Source organism: Micromys minutus (genome assembly GCF_963924665.1).
Source record: "Micromys minutus genome assembly, chromosome: 9".
Taxonomy (NCBI): Eukaryota; Metazoa; Chordata; class Mammalia; order Rodentia; family Muridae; genus Micromys; species Micromys minutus.
The window spans coordinates 35,494,156-35,514,207 of record NC_137978.1 but is presented as its reverse complement, the minus strand read 5'-3'; the positions used below and the strand labels follow the sequence as shown (position 1 = coordinate 35,514,207).

At 39.0% G+C, this 20,052-nt stretch overlaps 1 protein-coding gene across 1 annotated transcript; it reads left to right on the top strand.

The window, feature by feature from the left end:
* Window positions 1–1,874: 1,874 nt before the first annotated feature.
* On the top strand, window positions 1,875–2,807 carry LOC308423969 (olfactory receptor 2D2-like; the record flags this gene model as incomplete). The annotated part of the gene is made up of 1 exon (XM_080920795.1): window positions 1,875–2,807. One exon carries the CDS (start codon window positions 1,875–1,877, stop codon window positions 2,805–2,807), a length of 933 nt encoding a protein of 310 aa, XP_080776921.1.
* Window positions 2,808–20,052: the final 17,245 nt, after the last annotated feature.

Genomic DNA, 20,052 nt, shown 5'->3' with positions numbered 1-20,052 from the left:
TGAATTTAATGCTTAATTTCCTCATGTCTTAGTTTTTCTTCTGACAGTTACAATGAAAAAAGTCTTTCCTTCAGCGGATTGATTTTGCAGCTGAGGTTAGCAAAACAATAACTGGCCTGCACCCACCACCCTTTCTATATCACTTGCTGCTGCTGCAGAGCAGAGTGGGGACATGACCCATCAGTCACACTCTTATTGTACATCCTTCTCTCCCAGTTGTCTGGAAATTCAGCTAAAAGGGGAGAAAAATCTTCTAGGATTCTTCGGATTGTAATCAGCCAATTTTATATGAAATGCAAGATGTATCCTGCCTGGGTCAGGAGTGGGAGGTGGCAGCACAGCAGGCGAGGTTTCCTGGCTGAAGTGAGTCCTGCTGTGGCCACAGTGTGGCCATCACTGTGCTAGCCTTGGTCCCTCTCCATGACAAGAAGCTAGACTTTAGGAGGAAGAGAGGCAGAGGTGTGTAGAATCCTCTGCTTGCATGGAGATTAGGGAGTAGAGACAGCTGTGCCTGAGGCTGAATCTTTAGCAAGCAGAGCATTGGGTGCTATTGTCACCATTTTGGTTCATGAGTGTTGTTGGGGGGCTCAGGGATGACATAATAAGGGAGTGTGAGTTTATGCTATGGTCTTACACTTTACCCTGCTTATTTAGTCAAGCACCCTGGAAAAATGCATTCACACACACACACAAACACACACACAAACACAAACACACACACAGAGTCTGTTTTCTTGTAAGTATCTTTAAAAATAAATCTTTGTAGGACTCATTTTAGTATGATTTATTTATTTATTTATTTGTGTGTATTGGTGTTTTTCCTGCATGTATGCCTGTTTGAGAATGTCAATATTTACTTATTTTTTTAAAATATAGGACCTCATGTAGCTCAGGCTAGCCTTAAACTCATTTGTAGCCTAAGATACATAAAAACTCTTGATTGTTCTTCTACCTCTAAAGGTTGGGATGACAGATTATAGAGCCTGGGTAACCACGACAAAGATCCAGACTCATTGAGGAGGCTCTTAAGTAAAGAATATGCAGCCTGTTAGTGGACACCTCCTGGTATATTTTGCATGAAGTGTTCACTATGTTTGAAAAATATTGCCTAGAGTGTAGCTGGTATGTAGACACACCTGACAGGGAGCCTGTAGGCAGCCTCCTGGAAGTGCAAGGAATACAGTTAATGGGGATTGGGGGGTACAATATGGCATTTGTCATGCCAGGTGTTGGTCAATTGAGACCATAAAGTTGAACACTGCCAGTCCTGACACATCCACTGGATTTTGAGATCAGTGAGGGAAGACTTAAGACCAGGGAGGGAGCCAATGCACTTGATGAAGCTCAGCGCCTTCCATTGCCCTCTGCTGATGAAGCCTCAGGTTGTACTAGCTGGTCAGGTAGAAAGGATTCCATGGTGCAAGGAGAGGCACCTTATACTCAGGGCATAGGCTCTACAAGGTTGATGGCGATTTCAGGTCTTCTTAGGCACCTATTGTAGTGTGTGTGTGTGTGTGTGTGTGTGTGTGTGTGTGTGTGTGTGTGTGTGTGTGTTTGTGTGTGAGAAACTGATGTACACTATGTTGTGTAATAAGAGTACAAGACAGTCTAGGGCATGCCATGCATCATGTGGTGTTTCCAGAGTTATTTGAGATACTTTAACTATTAACAACAATCTCAGGCTGTGTCATCAGCTTGATTTTATAGATGAAGAGACTGAGGTGTTTAGGGGTTAAGAAACTTAAGAAGAACAGAGAAACTGAGCAGTGTGCTCAGAAAAACCATCCTAGACTTCCTGCCTCTGTAAATGCCATCTTTCTGGGTTACCAAATATCAGATGTTACAAACATGGCTGGGATTCTTTTACAGACTCCATGCAGAACCAAAGTTGGGTTTCAGAATTCCTCCTACTTGGCTTCTCCAGTGACCCTAGGACCAACAGCATCCTCTTCATTGTCTTCCTTCTCATCTACCTGAGCTCAGTCCTGGGCAACGGGCTCATCATCATGCTGGTCTGCCTGGACACACAGCTGCACACTCCCATGTACTTCTTCCTCTGTACCCTCTCCCTGATGGATGTGAGCTATGTCACAACCACCATGCCTCAGATGTTGGTGCATCTTCTTGCTCACTCTCAGACTATCTCCTTTTCTGCCTGTGGGCTGCAGATGTATGTGTTTGGTGTCCTGGGTATGTCTGAATGCATTATTTTTGTTGTGATGGCTTATGACCGGTATGTGGCCATTTGCTATCCACTACGCTATACTGTCATCCTCAACTGGGGACTCTGTATATGGTTGGTAGCTGGAACTTGCACCTGTGGTTTACTCTTCTCTCTGTTGCATACTTTCTTCACTATGAGTCTGCCATATTGTGGGCCCAACAGGATCAACCACTACCTCTGTGAAGATCCTTCAGTGCGTAGCCTGGCTTGTATGGATACCCACCTCATAGAGATGGTGGACATGTTCTTGAGTGTCATTACAATTTTTGTTCCAATCTCTCTCATTGTGGCCTCCTACATTCATATTGCCAAGGCAATTCTCAAGATCAAGTCCACCCAGGGCCGCTGCAAGGCTTTTTCTACCTGTGCCTCCCACCTGACTGTGGCCACATTGTTCTATGCTCCAGCGTCTTATATCTACATGAGGCCCAACTCCAGCTACTCTCCTGAGCAAGACAAGCAGATCTCACTCTTTTACAATGTCTTCACAGCCTTGCTCAACCCTGTGGTCTACAGTCTGAGAAACAAGGACATCAAGAGGGCATTCCTCAGGTTGATTAGGCGTGGTAGGGTGGATTGGTGAGTCAGGTGCTTAGGAATTTGGAGTTTTAATATTTACTATTTAAGAAATAGACAATATCTTTATTTTATGATCTTACCTCTGCTTTTGAAACCAGGTGGTATTTAGTAATTGAGCCAAAGCATCATGAAACCTAAGCGGCTTATTGCTTGACAGGTTTCATGAAAAATAACTTCAAATAACTTGGTAATCTGTTCTTGCTTGTAGCTATAGGCCTGGAGTCATGCTCTGTACTTTCATATTTGTGTTAAGGAGAAACCTTATGTCTACCATATCTTCCTGTAACAGAAGGAACCACAAACAAACTTGCAGTGACTCAGCAGTGAAGTGTGGCCTGACCTTCTCACTCATTCTTTTATCCAAAGGAAGTAGTAAAACCTAGCCTGACAGGAGTAAAATATTTTTTGTCTACAGAGAAGTAATACAACTCATTTGTCTATGGTATGATATGTTAGTTCCTCTACCTAGAACTCAGAAAGTAATGTGCATCATGTACCTTGGTGTAGTTCACAGAACAGCATACCTGTAAAACAACAAAACACATGCCATGTGTGGAGAGCACCATACCACACACAGGAGAAGGCTGAGGCAGTGTATGATAACAAGCACAGTATTAGTGACAATATTCTGCTGATTGTGTGTGACACAGAACAATACAACTCCGATTGCAAAGTTTATTTGTAAGTTCACTGTGGTCTGTGGGTAACCATGGCAACCTCTCCTGTGAAATGATGCACTAGTGAAAGAGAAGAAGCTAGATTCTTATCAGAACTTCCCAACACTTGCTCTAAGTTGCATGCAGAATCCAATGGTGAATCTCACCTTTGGCTGCCCACTGCAGGTTCTTCCCCCCCAGCCCCCATTTAATGGTGATAAATATGGACAGCCTGTCATCTTCAGAGTAGAATTCCATGGCCAATCAGAAAATTCCTCTGTGATTCAGTGCTTGACCCCCCTTTTTAAAATGAAAGTAGTTCCAGTGGCAAGAAACACAGCAGCATCTATGGAGGCATGGCCCTGGAGGAGCTGAGAGTTCTTCATCCAAAGGAAGCTGGGAACAGACTAGCTTACAGACAGTTAGGCAGATGGTCTCAAAGCCCACTCCCACAGTGATACACTTCCTCCAACAATGCCACACCTCTTATTAGTGTCACTCCCTGGGACAAGTATATTCAAACCTTCACAACATTCAAATCACAGTGGCTTCCCAGATCCCCCATGTCTACTAACCAGCCTTTTTTCCCTTCCCTGAAAAAAGAAGAATAAAACCAAAAAGAAATGTAAAAATTACTTCAAGTCAAATTTGTGTTGCCCTTATACTCACTGGAGTACTGTCAAACTCTTAGTGTCCAGCCCCTTAAAGGTAACTGAGTCCTTCCCCACCCTCCCCCCTTCTAGAGGCCTCAGCTCTAAAGAGGTACACTTTAGTCACACTCTATTGTTATTTGTTTACTTTACACATTGATTGAAGCTTAACCTCCTCCCAGTTCCTCCCCATCTCCTCCAGTCCCCATCCATCCCTCCTCCACTTTTCCTCTGAAAACAGGAAGCCTCTCATGGATATCTACCAGCCTTGCCTATCATTTTGCAGTTAGACTAAGTGCATCTCCTTCTATTGAGGTAGGCAAGGCAGCTCAGTTAGGGGAAAGATATCACAAGGCTGGCATCTAGTAGTCAGAGACAGCCCCTCCTCCTCCTGCTTTAGGAGTCCCATATGAAGACCCAGCTGCACAACTGTTACATTTGTTTAAAGGGCTGTGTTCCATTCCATGTAAGCTCTATGGTTCACAGTACAGTCTGTATGAGCCCTTATGGGCCCAGGTAGTTGATTCTGTAGCTTTTATTTTGGTGTCCTTGTCCCATTTTGACTCCTTTAATCCTTCTTCACCCTCTTCCACAGGATTCCCCAACCTCCACTTAATGTTTGACTGTGGGTCTCTGTATTAGTTTCCATCCAGTGCTGGGTGAAGCCTCTCTGATGGTTATGCTAGGATCCTGTCTGCAAGTATAGAAGAATATCATTAACAGTGTCAGGGGTGATCTCCTTCTCATGGTATGGATCTCAAACTTGGCCTTCTCTCAAATTCTGCTTCTTCTTTTAATTCTGCTCATCTTGTAGGCAGGATAAATTGTGTGTCTGAGGTTTTGTGGCTGGGTTGGTGCCCAAATCCCTCGATTAGAAGTCTTGCCTGGTTACAGGAGATGGCTGGTTCAGGCTCCATATTCCCCATTGCTAGGAGTCTTAGCCAGGGTCACCCTCACACAATCCTGAGTTTCCATTGTCTTAAGTTTCTAGCTCATCCCAGAGATGCCCACCCCAATCCATTTGTACTGTTTCCCTCTGTCTTCCCCCTATTTTCCCTCCTATTTTCTTCTTTACTCCTACTCAGCCCAGTTCCCTCTTTCCTTCCACTTACTATGTCTAATGTATTTCCCCTTATCAGTGAGAGTCAAGCATTCTCCCCTTTAGGCATCCTTATTACTTAGCTTCTTTGGGTCTGTGCTATGTAGAATGTAGTTTATGACTAATACCCACTTATAATTGAGTATATACTATGTTTGTCTTTCTGGTTCTTGGCTATCCCACTCAGGATGATATTTTTTGTTCTGTCCATTTGCCTGCAAATTTCATTTCATTGTTTTTAATTAATGAATATTCTAAATTGTATAGATAACCACATTTTCTTTATCCATTTTCAGCTGAGGGACATCTAATTTGTTTTTAGTTTCTGGCTATTATGAATAAAACTGGTATGAGCATTGTTGTGAAAGTGTTTTTGTGGCATTGTGGGATATATTTTGGGTATTTTCCCTGAGGTACATCTATTCCAAATTTTCTATGAAACTGCCAAATTCATTTCCAAAGTTGTTATACAAGGTTTTACTCCTACTCGCAATGATGGAGAGTTTCCCTTGCTCTACATCCTCTATAGTGTGACTGTTGTATGAACTTTTGATCTTAACCATTCTGACTAAGATGGTTTAAGATGAATTCTCAAGAGTTGTTTTGATTTGAATTTCCCTGATGACTCAGGACACTGAATGTTTCTCTAAGTACTTCTCCATTAGAGAGTCTTCTACTGAGAATTCTTTATTTAATCTGTACCCTATTTTACAATTGGGCTATTTGGTTTGCTAATGTTTAGTTTCTTGAGTTCTTTATATATTTTGGAGGTCAGATGTGGAGTTGGTGAATTATATATGTGTTGTAGTAAATATTAAAAAAATAATAAATCTGTTTGTCTTTTACCAGCCCTGAGGTCTCACTCCTCAGGCCTGACCCTGATTCAGAGTCATGCAAACTTCTGGAGCCCAGTCTGAGCTGCCAACATGGCCCAACTTGTCCAAGAAACACCCTTCCCTTGTGGTTTTCTACTGTTTTTTGTCCACCTCTGTCCTGGGGTGTTTCTCTACCCCAAATCCCACATAAATATAACTCTACAGTCTGACAGCTTTCATACAGGTTTATATGTTCAGCTCTTAATTCACAAAACCCCTATATAACAAGATTACATCAAATAGAAAAAGATACAAACTACCCTTCTATATGAGATACTAGACCTATAAAATCCTTAATGTTCATAGCTGTTTAACACCAACTAATATTACCTGGGTCTAGCTGGTCCTTGGGAAACTCCATGTTTACACGACTTTCACCCTCCATCCTCTGACCTCCTCAGGCCTCTCAGCCCTCTCCACCTCCCTCGCCCAGACCAGGAACTGGCTTTCCTTTATTTTACTTATTAAAATGGGAAGGTTCAGTTGGAGTCATGTGACTAGGCAGCCCTTCTTGGGGAAGTGGAATTAACATTAAAATACAAACAGCTTCAGGACAATCTACATATATGCTTACATTTTGTCCTTCTGATGGCCTCCTTTGCCTCACAGAAGCTTTCAAGTTTCATGACATTCTGTTTGTTAATTATTAATCATAGAGCCTGAGATTCTGGTGTTCTGTACAGGCAGCTTCTCCTATATCAATAAATTCAAGCCTATTCCCCACTTTCTCTTGTATCAGATGTAGTATTTTTGGTTTTATGTTGAGGTATTTAATCCACTTGTATTTGAGTTTTAGGAAGGATTATAGATATGGATTTATTTGCATTCTTCTACATGCCAACATCCAGCTAGACCAGCACCATTCATTGAAGATGCTTTCTTCTTTCTGTTGTATACTTTTGGCTTCTTTGTCAAAAATCAAGTGTTCATTGGTCTATCAGTTTACTTATGTTTCTTCAGTTGATTCCATTGATCAACTTGTCTGTTTTTATGTTAGTACCACGTGGGTTTTATTACTACATCTCTGTAGTACAGCTTGAAATCAGGGATGGTTATTTACTTATTATTCTTCTTTCAAGGTCTATAAAAATATGTTGGAATGTTGATGGAATTTGTGTTAAATCTGTAGATTGCTTTTGGTAGGATGACCACTTTTATTATGTAAATCTTGCTGCTCCATGAGCATGGGAGATTTTTCTATCTTTTGATATCTTCAATTTTTTTTTCTTTAAAAGTTTGAAATTCTTGTTATATAAGTCTTTAAGGTTTTTGGTGAGAATTATACCAAGATACTTTAGATTATTTGTGGCTATTGTGAAGGTTATTGTTTCCCCAATTTCTTTCTCAGACCATTTATCATTTGTATTTAGGAAGTTATACTGTTTTTTTAAAGATTTATTTATTTATTATATATGAGTACACTGTACCTGTCTTCAGATGCACCAGACGAGGGCATTAGATCTCATTACAGATGGTTGTGAGTCACCATGTGGTTGCTGGGAATTGAACTCAGACCTCTGGAAGCGCAGTCAGTGCTCTTAACTACTGAGTCATCTCTCCAGCCCATAATGATTTTTTGTTTTGTTTTTAAAGTTTATTTTGTATCCAGCCACTTTGCTGAAGGTGTTTATCACCAGTAAGAGTTTCCAGGCAGAAATTTTTGGGTCACTTATATATAATATAATCCACACACATACTTGGCCTCTGGCTGCAGAATTGAATGTGTACACCACCATGGCCTCAAGTATCACTGCAGGCCATCAACAGCGATATGTCCTCCAGTGGTACATTGATCAGAACATCAACATGGTCTCAGGTAGCAGCATAGTCCACTGTTTCTAATATAGCCTCTGGCCATAGTATAGAACAAATATCCCTATGGACCATGTACATCAACATAGACTGAGAAGCACATAGTCTACTCACATCAGCATGACTACAAGACACCAACATGACCTCAAGGAGCAGCTAGAATGATGGAGGTCTTCCCAGGTGACCCTGGGATTCAGGGTGCAAACTGTTTTTCTTCTCAGACATCCTGTTATTGCTCAGAGCCAGAGTGACTGTGTTGCTGGACAGTGATTCTGGGGCAGAGCCACCATGAGCTCCAGGCTGGGACACATCATGCTACTGGTCCTACTCAGCAACAACATGCTCCTCCATTGGCTGCTGCTCATGTTGTACCTCTCTGCTGTTTGCCCACTGCTCCTTTCCTACATCTTTCCCCACCTCTTTATTGCACATTTTTTTCATTGAAGTGACATTACAAATTGTAGAGTGTCATACCTTATATTTTGTTGCCAAAACATTGTTACATGCAAATATTTACTTTAGCACATTATTGGTCTGGTTCTACATCTCTAAAGCACCATTAATACTGGACTATTGCAGAAATGTGTCTCAGATATTCTATCTTTTCCAAGAGTCAGGGTGATCTTGCAGTTTCAAAGGGTTTCCAGGAGCAGAATCTGAGAAAACTCTAGGTCACTGCACACTTCCCAGCCTTTAGTGCTGGCTACCATATGACTCACTAGGATTGATAGTTGTGCTTATAGCCTGTGGGCAGCTCTGAAGCTCAGCATGCTCTTCATTCCAGCAGGGCAAGCAGAAAGGGGTGCAGCAGCAGAGGCTTCATGCTGCAGGCCTTCCCACTGCTTCATGCCTCCCTGAAATCCAAGTACCTGCCCCATTCAACAACAACATCTTTTTTTATCAGCTAAAGCTATATTCCCATATTGCTCCTTTATCTGTGGATTCTTACATTATCCCCCATATTTCTTTATAATTTCATGAGATCACTTTTTGTTTGGTGGTTGGTGAGATTCCTTCTCTTCTGTCATGTTGATATCTTTTTTTTTCTTACTTTATTTTAAAAAACAAAGATAAATGTACAAATTTTCACCATTTTTGCATAAAATTATACGGATACATTTTTAAGGTATTTAAGGTAATTAAGTATTTTTGGGTGTATATATATATACATACATACATATATATATATATATATATATACATACATATGTATATATATAACAACAATATAGGAAAAGAGGCTATTAATTTGAGAGGATAGGAGAGAGACTAGAGGAGCTGTAGGGAGGAAAAGAGGATGTGATACAGTTCTATTTTAATTAAAATATATTCTTTTTTTGTTGTTGAACTTCACATAGTCTGTGAGTTGTTTCTGGGGTGTTCAGAGCTTTCTGGGGTTAGTATCCCATTATCAGTGACTGCATATTATGTCTGTTCTTTTGTGACTGGTTATCTCACTAAGGATGATATTCTCTAGATGCATCCATTTTATTAAGAATTTTGTTAAGTCATTGTTTCTGATAGCTGAGTAGTACTCCATTATGTAAATGTACCACAATTTTTGTATCCATTCATCTTCTGAAGGACATCTGGGTTCTTTCCAGCTTCTGGCTATTATAAATAAAGCTGCAATGAACATTGTGGTGCATGCATCTTTGTTGTATGTTGGAGGGTCTCTGGGGTAAATGCCCAGAAGTGGAATAACTGGGTCTTCAGGTAGTACTATATCCAATTTTCTGAGGAACCTCCAGACTGATTTCCAGGTTGGTTGTACCAGTTTACAACCCCACCAGCAACCTCACCAGCATCTGTTGTCATCTGAGTTTTGGATCTTGGCCAATCTGACTGGTGTGAAGTAGACTCTCAGGGTTGTTTTGATTTGCATTGCCGTGATGGCTAAGGATGTTGAGCACTTCCTTAGATGTTTCTCAGCCATTCGATATTCCTCAATTGAGAACTTTTTGTTTAAGTCTGTACCCCATTTTTAATAGGGTTGTTTAATTCTCTGGTGTCTAGCTTTTTGAGTTCTTTGTATACCTTGGATATTAGGCCTCTATCTGATGTGGGGTTGGTAACGATCTTTTCCCACTATGTTGGCTGCCATTTTGTTTTCTTGACAGTGTCTTTAGCCTTACAGAAACTTTGCAATCTCATTAAGTTCCATTTGTCAATCATTGACCTTAGAACTCGAGCCATTGGTGTTCTGTTCAGGAAATTTTCCCCTGTGCCTATGAATTCTAAGGTTTTCCCTACATTCTCCTCTAATAGATTCAGTGTACCTGGTTTAATGTGGAGATCTTTGATCCACTTACACTTGAGCTTTATACAAGGAGATAAAAAATGGTCTATTTTTATTCTTTTGCATGCTGAGTGCCAGTTGGACCAACACCATTTGTTGAATAGGTTGTCCATTTTCCATTGAATGTTTACAGCTCCTTTTTCAAAAATCAGGTGACCATACATGTGAGGGCTGATTTCTAGATCTTCTATTCTATTCCATTGATCCACTTGCCTATTTCTGTACCAGTACCATGCAGTTTTCAGCACAATTGCCTTGTAATATAGCTTGAGGTCAGGAATAGTGATTCCTGCAGATGTTTTCTTGTTGTTGAGGATGGATTTCACTATTCTAGGTCTTTTGTTATTCCAGATGAAATTGCACATTACTCTCTCCAACTCAGTGAAGAACTGGATTGGAATTTTGATCGGAATTGCATTGAATCTGTAGATTGCTTTTGGTAGGATGGCCATTTTTAAGATGTTGATCTTTTCAATCCATGAGCATGGGAGATCTTTCCCTTTTCTGAGATCTTCCTCGATTTCCTTCTTTAGAGGTTTGAAGTTCTTGTCATACAGGTCCTTCACTTGCTTAGTTAGAGTCACACCAAGGTATTTCATAGTTTTTGTGACTATGGTAAAGGGTATCTTTTTCCTAATTTCTTTCTCCACATGTTTGACACTTGAATATAGGAAGGCTAGTGATTTGTCTGAGTTAATTTTATATCCAGCCACTCTGCTGAACTTGTTTATCAGCTGTAGGAGGTCTCTGGTGGAAGTTGTGGGGTCACTTAAGTATACTATCATGTCATCTGCAAATAGTGATGTTTTTACTTCTTCCTTTCCAAATTGTATCCCTTTGATTTCCTTTTGCTGTCTAATTGCTTCAGAGAGGACTTCTAGTACTATTTTGAATTGGTAGGGGGAGAGTGGGCAGCCTTGTCCCTGATTTCAGTGGGATTGCTTCATGTTTTCCACTGTTAAGTTTGATGTTGGCTGTTGGTTTGCTGTATATTGCTTTTATTATGTTTGGATTCCTGTTCTTTCCAAGACTTTTAACATGAAGGGGTGTTGGATTTTGTCAAATGCTTTTGCAGCATCTAGTGAGATAACCATGTGGTTTTTTTCTTTGAGTTTGTTTATATGGTGGATTACATTGATGGATTTCCTTATATTAAACCATCCCTGCATTCCAGGGATGAAGCCTACTTGGTCATGGTGAATGAGTGTCTTGATGTGTTCTTGGATTCGGTTTGCAAGGATTTTGTTGAGTATTTTTGCATCAATGTTCATAAGTGAGATTGGTCTGAAGTTCTCTGTACTTGTAAGGTCTTTGTGTGGTTTTGGAACGACAGTCATTGTAGCCTCAAAAAAATGAGTTAGGTGGTGTTCCCTCGGATTCTATTTTGTGGAATAGTTTGGAGAGTATTGGTAATATGTCGTCAATAAATGTCTGATAAAACTCTGCATTGAACCCATCTCGACCTGGGCTTTTTTTTTTTTTTTTTTTTTTTTTTTTTTTGGTTGGGAGGCTTTTCATGACTGCTTCTATTTCTTAGGTGTTATGGGATTATTTAGATGGTTTACCTGGTCCTGGTTTAACTTTAGTACCTTGTATCTGTCTAGGAATTCATCCATTTCCTCCAGATTTTACACCTTTGTTGAGTATAGGCTTTTGTACTAGGATCTGATGATTTCTTGAATTTCCTCAGTTTTAGTCGTCATTTCTCCACTTTCCTTTCTGATTTTGTTAATTAGGATACTCTCTCTTTGCTCTCTAGTTAGTCTGGCGAAGGGTTTATCGATCTTGTTAATTTTCTCAAAGAACCAGCTCTTGGCTTTGTTGATTCTTTCAATGGTTCTTTTTGTTTCTATTTGGTCTATTTCTGCCCTAAGTTTGATTATTTCTTGCTGTCTACTCCTCTTGGGTGTATCTGCTTTCTTTTGTTCTAGAGCTTTCAACTGTTCTGTAAGGTTGCTAGTGTATGCTCTCTCCAGTTTCTTTTTGGAAGCACTCAGAGCTATGAGTTTTCCTCTCAGTACTGCTTTTATTGCATCCCATATGTTTGGGTATGTCATGTTTTTATTTTCATTGGATTCTAGAAATTTTTAAATTTCTTTCTTTATTTCTTCTTTGATCCTGATATCATTGAATAGAACATTGTTTAGTTTCCATGTGTAAATTGGCTTTTTGTTGTCTTTATTGTTAGTAAAGACCAGCCTTAGACCATGGTGATCTAAAAACATGCATGGGAGTACTTCAATCTTCTTGTATTGATTGAGGCTCATTCTGTGTCCATTATATGGTCAATATTTGAGTAGGTGCCATGAGGTGTTGAGAAGAAGGTGTATTCTTTTGTTTTAGGATGATATGTTCTATAGATATCTATTAATTCCAGTCGGTTCATAGTGTCTGATAGTTTTACAGTGTCTTTGTTCAGTTTCTGTTTCCATGATCTGTTCATTGGTGAGTGTGGGGTATTAAAGTCTCCCACTATTATTGTGTGGGACAAAATGTATTTTTGAGCTTCAGTAGGATTTCTTTTATGAATATGGGTGCTTTTGTATTTGGAGCATATATATTAAGAATTGATAGTTCCTTCGGACATATTTCCCCTGTAATGAGTAAGAAGTGTCCTTTTTTTCTTTTTTGATAACTTTTGTTTGAAAATCTACTTTATTCGATATAAGAATGGCCACTCCAGCTTTTTCTTGGGACCGTTTGCATGGAAGGTTTTTCTTCAACCTTTTATTCTGAGATAGTGTCTGTCTTTGTCTCTGAGATGAGTTTTCTGTATGCAGCAAAATGGTGGGTTTTGTTTATGTATCCAGTCTGATAGCCTATATCTTTTTACTGGGGAGGTGAGTCCATTTATGTTAATAGATATCAAGGAATAGTGGTTGCTGTTTCCTGCTATTGTTGCTTTGGTAGGTTGAATTGTGCATGTGTGTCTTTCTACTTTTGGTTTTCTTGCTTAGCAGTTTTCTTGTTTTTACTATGGGGTGGTTCCCATCATTGTTTTGAGTTTTCCACCTATAATTCATTGTAGTGCTGGGTTTGTGGTCATATATTGTGTGAATTAATTTTGTCTTGGGCTATCTTCATCTTGCCATCTATGGTGATTGATAGTTTTGCTGGGTGTAACAGCTTTTGCTGGCACTTGTGCTCTCTTAGGATCTGCATGATGTCTGTCCAGGCTCTTCTAGCTTTCATAGTCTCTATTGAGAAATCGGGTGTGATTCTGATTGGTCTGCCTTTATATGTTACATGACATTTTTGCCTTATGCTTTGGGCACTTGGTGCTTTGACTATTATGTGTTGGGAGGAATTCCTTTTCTGGTCCAACCTATTTGGAGTCTGTGGGCTTCTTTTATGCTCGTGGTCATCTAATTTTTAAGGGTAGGAAAGTTTTCTTCCAGGATTTTGTTGAAGATATTTACTGTACCTCTTAGCTGATATTCTTTGTCATCTTCTATTCCTATTATCCTTAGGTTTTGTGTTCTCATTGTGTCCTGGATCTCCTGCACATTTTGGGATAGGAGCTTTTTTGTTTTTGCATCTTCTCTGACTATTTTGTTTATGTTTTCAATGTTGTCTTCGGCCCTGGAGATTCTCTCTTCCATCTCTTTTAGTCTGATGGAAATGCTTGCATCTTTGACTCCTGATTTCTTTTTTTAGGATTTCTATCTCTAGGGTGATCTTTTTTGTGTTTTCTTTATTGTGTCCATTTCTGTTTTAAATTCATTCTTCCATTCCTTCATCTCTTTGGTTCTGTTTTCTTCTAGTTCTTTGAGTTCTTTGAGTGTTTTTCTTGTTTCTTCTTTAAAAGCTTTTAATTCTTTATGCTTTTCCTCCCGTTCTTGTTTAAGGATCTCTATCATCGTCTTGAAGTAGAATTTCATGTCTGAGTCTTCTTTTTCTGGAGTGTTTGGCATTCTGCTGTTTGTTGTGATGGGAAAGCTGGGTTCTAGTGTTGCCAGGTTGTCTTGGTTTCCCTTGGGTACGTTCTTTCGCTTTCCTCTTGCCATCTTGTTGTCAGTGATTGGTTCTCTTCTTTCCCTTGTACCTGGCCTGTGTCCTTGGATCTCTGATCTTCCTGGTGGTGGATGTTCTGAGTGGCTGTTGTGTACCCCGGAAGCTGTCCACTGTGTACAGGGGGCCCAATGCCGCTGCCAGGTTCCTGGATCCTTGGATCAAGCCGAGTGGGCACACACTTTCCGCGTGCTCCATGGAGATTTCTCTGCCCCCTGGCTAGTTGGAATCCATTCTCACCCAGTTCTCGACAGTCCTGTCTGTCTGAGTGTCTGCTCTTTTTGGTGGAGGATGTTCCAAGTGGCTGTTGTTCACTCCTGGAAGTGGCCGGCTAGGAACAGAGGGCCAAAGTCGCCACCGGTTTTCTGGATCCCTGGATCAAGCTGAGCAGGTGCACACTTTCTGCGTGCTCTGCAGAGATCTCTCTGCCCCCTGACTAGTCGGAATCTGTTCTTACTCGGTTCTTGCCAGTCCTGTCTGTTCGAATGTCCGCTCCTCCTCATGAGATCACTTTTTAAAAGCATCCTTCTATAACACCTGCCATACTTTTAATTGTTTAAGATACTTTGGCTTCAAAGACTTCTCCACTCCCTGTGTCTCCTTTTGGAGCCTCCATGGGTCTCTCTGACTCTTCAGAGTTACCCTGTGGTCCTTCATGTATCAGTTGTTGCTTAAATCTGTCTTTTAGGGTTTGAACCATTCTAAATTAGTGTTGTATGGTATATTTCGAGGAACAATTTACTTGCTTTCTTGTGTGGATATCCACATGTCTCAGACATGTTTTTGGAAAATATTACCCTTTTCCTATTGAAAGATTTTTACGTACTTAACTAAAATTGTCACTCACTAAGTTTTAGTGCTGATATCTAAAATGACAATACAATTTAATAAATTACAAGTCATCTCAGGTCAGTGTTATCCAGTTTGATTTGTGATGGCTTTATGGATAGTTTCAAAAGTGGAAAATATCTGTTCTTGTACTTTGTCCTTTTTCAAGATTACTGGCATTGTATTCAGTGGTTTATTGGTATAGAGATACACTGTGACCATGACAACTGTCATAAAGATAAGCATGTAATTGGGGACTTATGTACAATTTCAGAGGTTTACTTCATTATTATTGTCTTAGTTCAGGTTTTGTTGTTGTGAAGAGATACCATGACCGTGGCAACTCGTATAAAGAAAAATATATAATTAGGCTTGTCTTACAGTTTTAGATGTTTAGTCCATTATCTTCATGATGGGAAACATGCCAGAGTTCTGGAAGACATTGTGCTAGAGAGGAGCTGAGTATCCTACATCTTGATGTATAAACACCAGGAAAAAGACTGAGCCACACTAGGCCTAGATTCTGAGACTTCAAAACCCACCAACACAGTGACACACTTCCTCCAGCAAAGCCACACCTTCTACTAGTGCCAATCCCTACAGGCCAAACATTGAAACACATAAGTCTGTGGGATCCATTCCTATTTAAAACACCACAATTGTTGTGGAGCTACTTCCTGATCCACAGACAGAAAGGTACAGAAGTTGTCATGAAGTTTTGCAACCCCAAAACCCACCTCCTGTGACATTTCTTCCAATAAGGACATACTTCTTAATCCTTCTAATCCTTCCAAAGTGTTTCATTCTTTGTAACTAAATATTCAAATATGTGAGCTATGGGGCCATTCTTATTAAAACCACCACAGTCCTCTTCTGTCACTCTTGCTCTTTGTATTGATCTTTAGTGTTGAAGTTAATCCCCAACCCCATGCTCCCAGAAATAAGACACAGACTCAAATTATATTTACAAATACTTTGGCTGTATAGCTATGCTCTACTCTGACTAGATCATAACTAGAGATAGCCCATTTATTTTAACCTACATTTTGCCACATGGCTGATTATCTGTGCTCAGGTACCATGCATCTGTCTTCTCCACCTCTATTTCCTGCCTAAGCCATAGGCCATACGCCATAGGCTTTTTAATTGACAGGTGAGCTATCCATACAATATAAAAGTTGATTTCTCTACATTTCCCCTTTTTAGTATAATAAAAGGGTCTTTTCTTTCATATATAAACTAAATAAAATTATAACAATTATGAAAAGTATAATGTATAGTATATACAATTGGTAACTTAGGTAAGGTATTTTATTATTTATTCTATCTTAATAAGCTTACATTGTATATCGAAATCATTTTTTATTTTAACTTGTATTCCCAACTTAAAAACATGTTTTCTCACCTAGAATATCTTTAAACATACTAAACAATTTAAGTTGAATTGTGAGACTATAACTTCAACCCCTCTAGAGACCTGAGAAGGAACAAATATTGAGTATGCAGGAAGCTAAGAACACAGCTTTCAAAAATTAAGGAAATGACAGACCAGCAGATTTCCTGGACAGTCCCCAATATTCTCTATAACATTGGAGAATATATCTTCAGCATTTTGGCCCAGAACATCTGATATATATTAAGTGAAGCAGGAACTATGAAAGACTTGCTCACCTTATCTTGGCAATGCTTAGCAGTCAACTATTCTGCATTCTTTTGTACTTTTAGGACAGCCTTTTGTTGGCAGATGAAGTTAGAACATTTCTTGCCAAATGTTTATTTTGCTACAATAAAAGCAGCTCTGTATGTGGGTTTATGATTTTCATTATCTTCTTGCAAGTTGAATGGGATACTGTCAGGAGCTGACATGTCTCAATATCAAAAAAGCCTTAAATTAATAGAAAACATCTTAAAATGCCATATTCTGTGAGTCTCTGAAATTTTCGAAGACCATATATCTATTCATAGTGTATGTCTTAGTTAGGTTTTCTATTCCTGCACAAAACATCATGACCAAGAAGCAAGTTGGGGGAGGAAAGGGCTTATTCAGCTTATACTTCCACATTGCTGTTCATCACCAAAGGAAGTCAGGACTAGAACTCAAGCAGGTCAGGAAACAGGAGCTGATGCAGAGGCCATGGAGGGATGTTATTTACTGGCTTGCTCCCCCTGCCTTGCTCACCTTGCTTTCTTCTAGAACCCAGAACCACCAGCCCAGGGATAGTACCACTCAAATAGGCTGGACCCTCCACCCTTGATCACTAGTTGAGAAAATGTCTTACAGCTGAACATCATGGAGTCATTTCTTAAAGGGAGGCTTCTTTCTCTGTGATAATTCCAGCCTGAGTCAAGTTGACACAAAACAAGCCAACACTGTATATCTGAATGAGCAAATGTTGCCAGTCTCCAGCTACTAATTATCTTTTTGACTAAAATGTATATTACAGTGATAATCTAGACAAACATCTGATATGACCCTGAGTTTGACTGACTATTAACTTGAATTACTTAATTATTTTAAACAGTTTCAATAGCAGCTATTAAAATCTGGGAATAAACCTTGTATTTTAAAATTAGTGTATAGGCATAATACTTATACAAAAGCTGAAACATACAAATGTTATAATAAATTAATCTTACATTTTGTATTAATATACAAAGATCTATACCAATGAAAACCTTAAGCATGTAACAATATACAAAATTTTGTATCAATGTAACAAAATACAGCCTCAATATGCATCAAAATATAAAGATCTCTATCAATGTAAGATTATGGCTATACACTGCTTTTGTTTAAGAGTATATTTAACTAAATAAGGACTGAAGGAGCTGAAGGGTTTTGAGAACCCACAGGAAGAACAACAATATCAACCAACCAGACCCCCCCCCCAGAGCTCCCTGAAACTAAATTACCAATCAAAGAGTACACATGGAAGGACCCATGGTTCCAACACTATTTGTAGCAGAGGATGGTCTTATCAGGCATCAATGAGAAGAGAGATTCTTGGTCCTGTGAAGTTTCAATAACCCAGCATAGGGGAATTCCAGGGTGGGGAGATGGGAGGGAGTGGATGGGTAGGGGAATATTCTCATAGAGGCAGGGGCAGGGGAAATGAGATAGGAAGATTCCAGTGGGGAAACTGGGAAAGGGGATAATATTTGAAATGTAAGTAAAAAAATATTCAATAAAAAGAGTATATTTAATAATTTATTCTCATTTGTATAATTTCTTATAAAATTACTACATGTCTCTCTTTTCTTTTCAACCCCTTCCCTTTACCTAAAAGAAAGAAGGATAGAGAAGAGAAAAAGAAAGATAGAAATCACCAAGTCTAAGCTCCCTATTTCATTTTCTTCCTGTCCAAGAATCAGAATTATTTGCAAATCATCCTCTAAAATGAGAACAAATACATAACTCATAAAATCACTAAATATCATCCACTTTAACTTAAGGGCCTGAGATAATGGTCTTTTTAATAATTTCCTCCTGTTATATTGGAGTCAAGAATTTCTGTTTGGGAGTACCATCCCCCAAAATTAAAAAAAATAGTTAAGTCAAAAGAAATCTAGTTGGTATTATTAGTTGTCCAGCCTTTTGTGTTGAGAGAATTTAGGACTTAACTGAAGTCCTGAATGGAACAGTCTGAAAGACTGGATAAATAGCTTTGGTTGAGGCCTGATCAGTCAGCTGAAGCAGCAGATCACTTTAGCATCCCCGAGGGTGAATCTTGTGAGGGATGCCCTCTTTGTGCTTCATTCTGAAATACATGAACTCTACAACCAATATTTAGTTCTATAAAGATATTTGTATGGAATGTACAAGGTGCATAGATCAATTAAAGAAAAATATGTCATTTTTGAATTTCAGGTTATTATTTGTAAGCAACTGTATTCATCAGTAGAGGGTCCCGCCCTGACTTTATTGAGTAGATCAGGCTGGTCTAGAACTCAGAGATCTGCCTGTCTCTGTCTCCCTGTTGTTTGCTGTTATGTAGATCAGGGACATCTGAACAATATAGTCGTCTGACACATGAATCACAAACCTTCAAATGATCATGTGAATCCAGAATGCACATGCACACACACATGTTATGAACATATGTATTTAAATACACATACAAATATATTTCAATGGATAAAATGCTTTTTTACCTTTATTATATTTTTAGAGATGTGACCCTTTTCTAGGGGAACAGATCACATGGTTTTTTTTTTTTTTCTTTTTTTTTCTTTTCTTTTCTTTTTTTTTTTTTTTCTTTTACACTTGAAGGGACTTTATTGTAAATAAACACAGACAACAAACAGTAAATATTAAATTGACCACATGGAGCAGCCCATGTGGCTTCAGCAGCATATGTGGCAGAGGATAGCCTTGTTGGGCATCAATAGTAGGAAAGGCCCTTGGTCCCATAAAGGCTCGATGCCCCAGCATAGAGGAATTCCAGGGCAGGAGATGAGAGGATGTGGGTGAGTGGGTGGGGGGGAGCACCCTCATAGAAGCAGGGGGATGGGATGAAATGGGGGCTTTTAGAGGGGAAATGAAAAGGAGGTCAGATTTAAAATCATGTAAATAAAAAATATCCAATAAAAGACAAAAAGAAAACTGTATTGCACATCTAATATAATTCTAACTATTATGATGTTAGTTATTATACACATGGTTTTTATAAGCATCCTTTTTTTTCACAAATTCACCAAAAGTTTAAGCATAAATTCAAATCATATATCAAATAAGAAGTTTACAATAGAGATGCTTATATATGTAGCCATTAAGATTAGACATTCATTATCTGCCACTAGCTCTACATGTTCATGGAGAGCTAAAGACCATAACTAAGTATACTGAAGTTTTGTATAGATAAAATAAATCCAGTCAATATTTTATTTTCTGCAATTTCACCTACAATAAATTGTTATTTTCTTTTTTATAACCTTTGGTTAACTGTTCTACAACTTCTTGAGATATGTTCTAAGTTGTAAATGTCTGCTTTCTATCTCAGAACTAATTAAGTCATACTT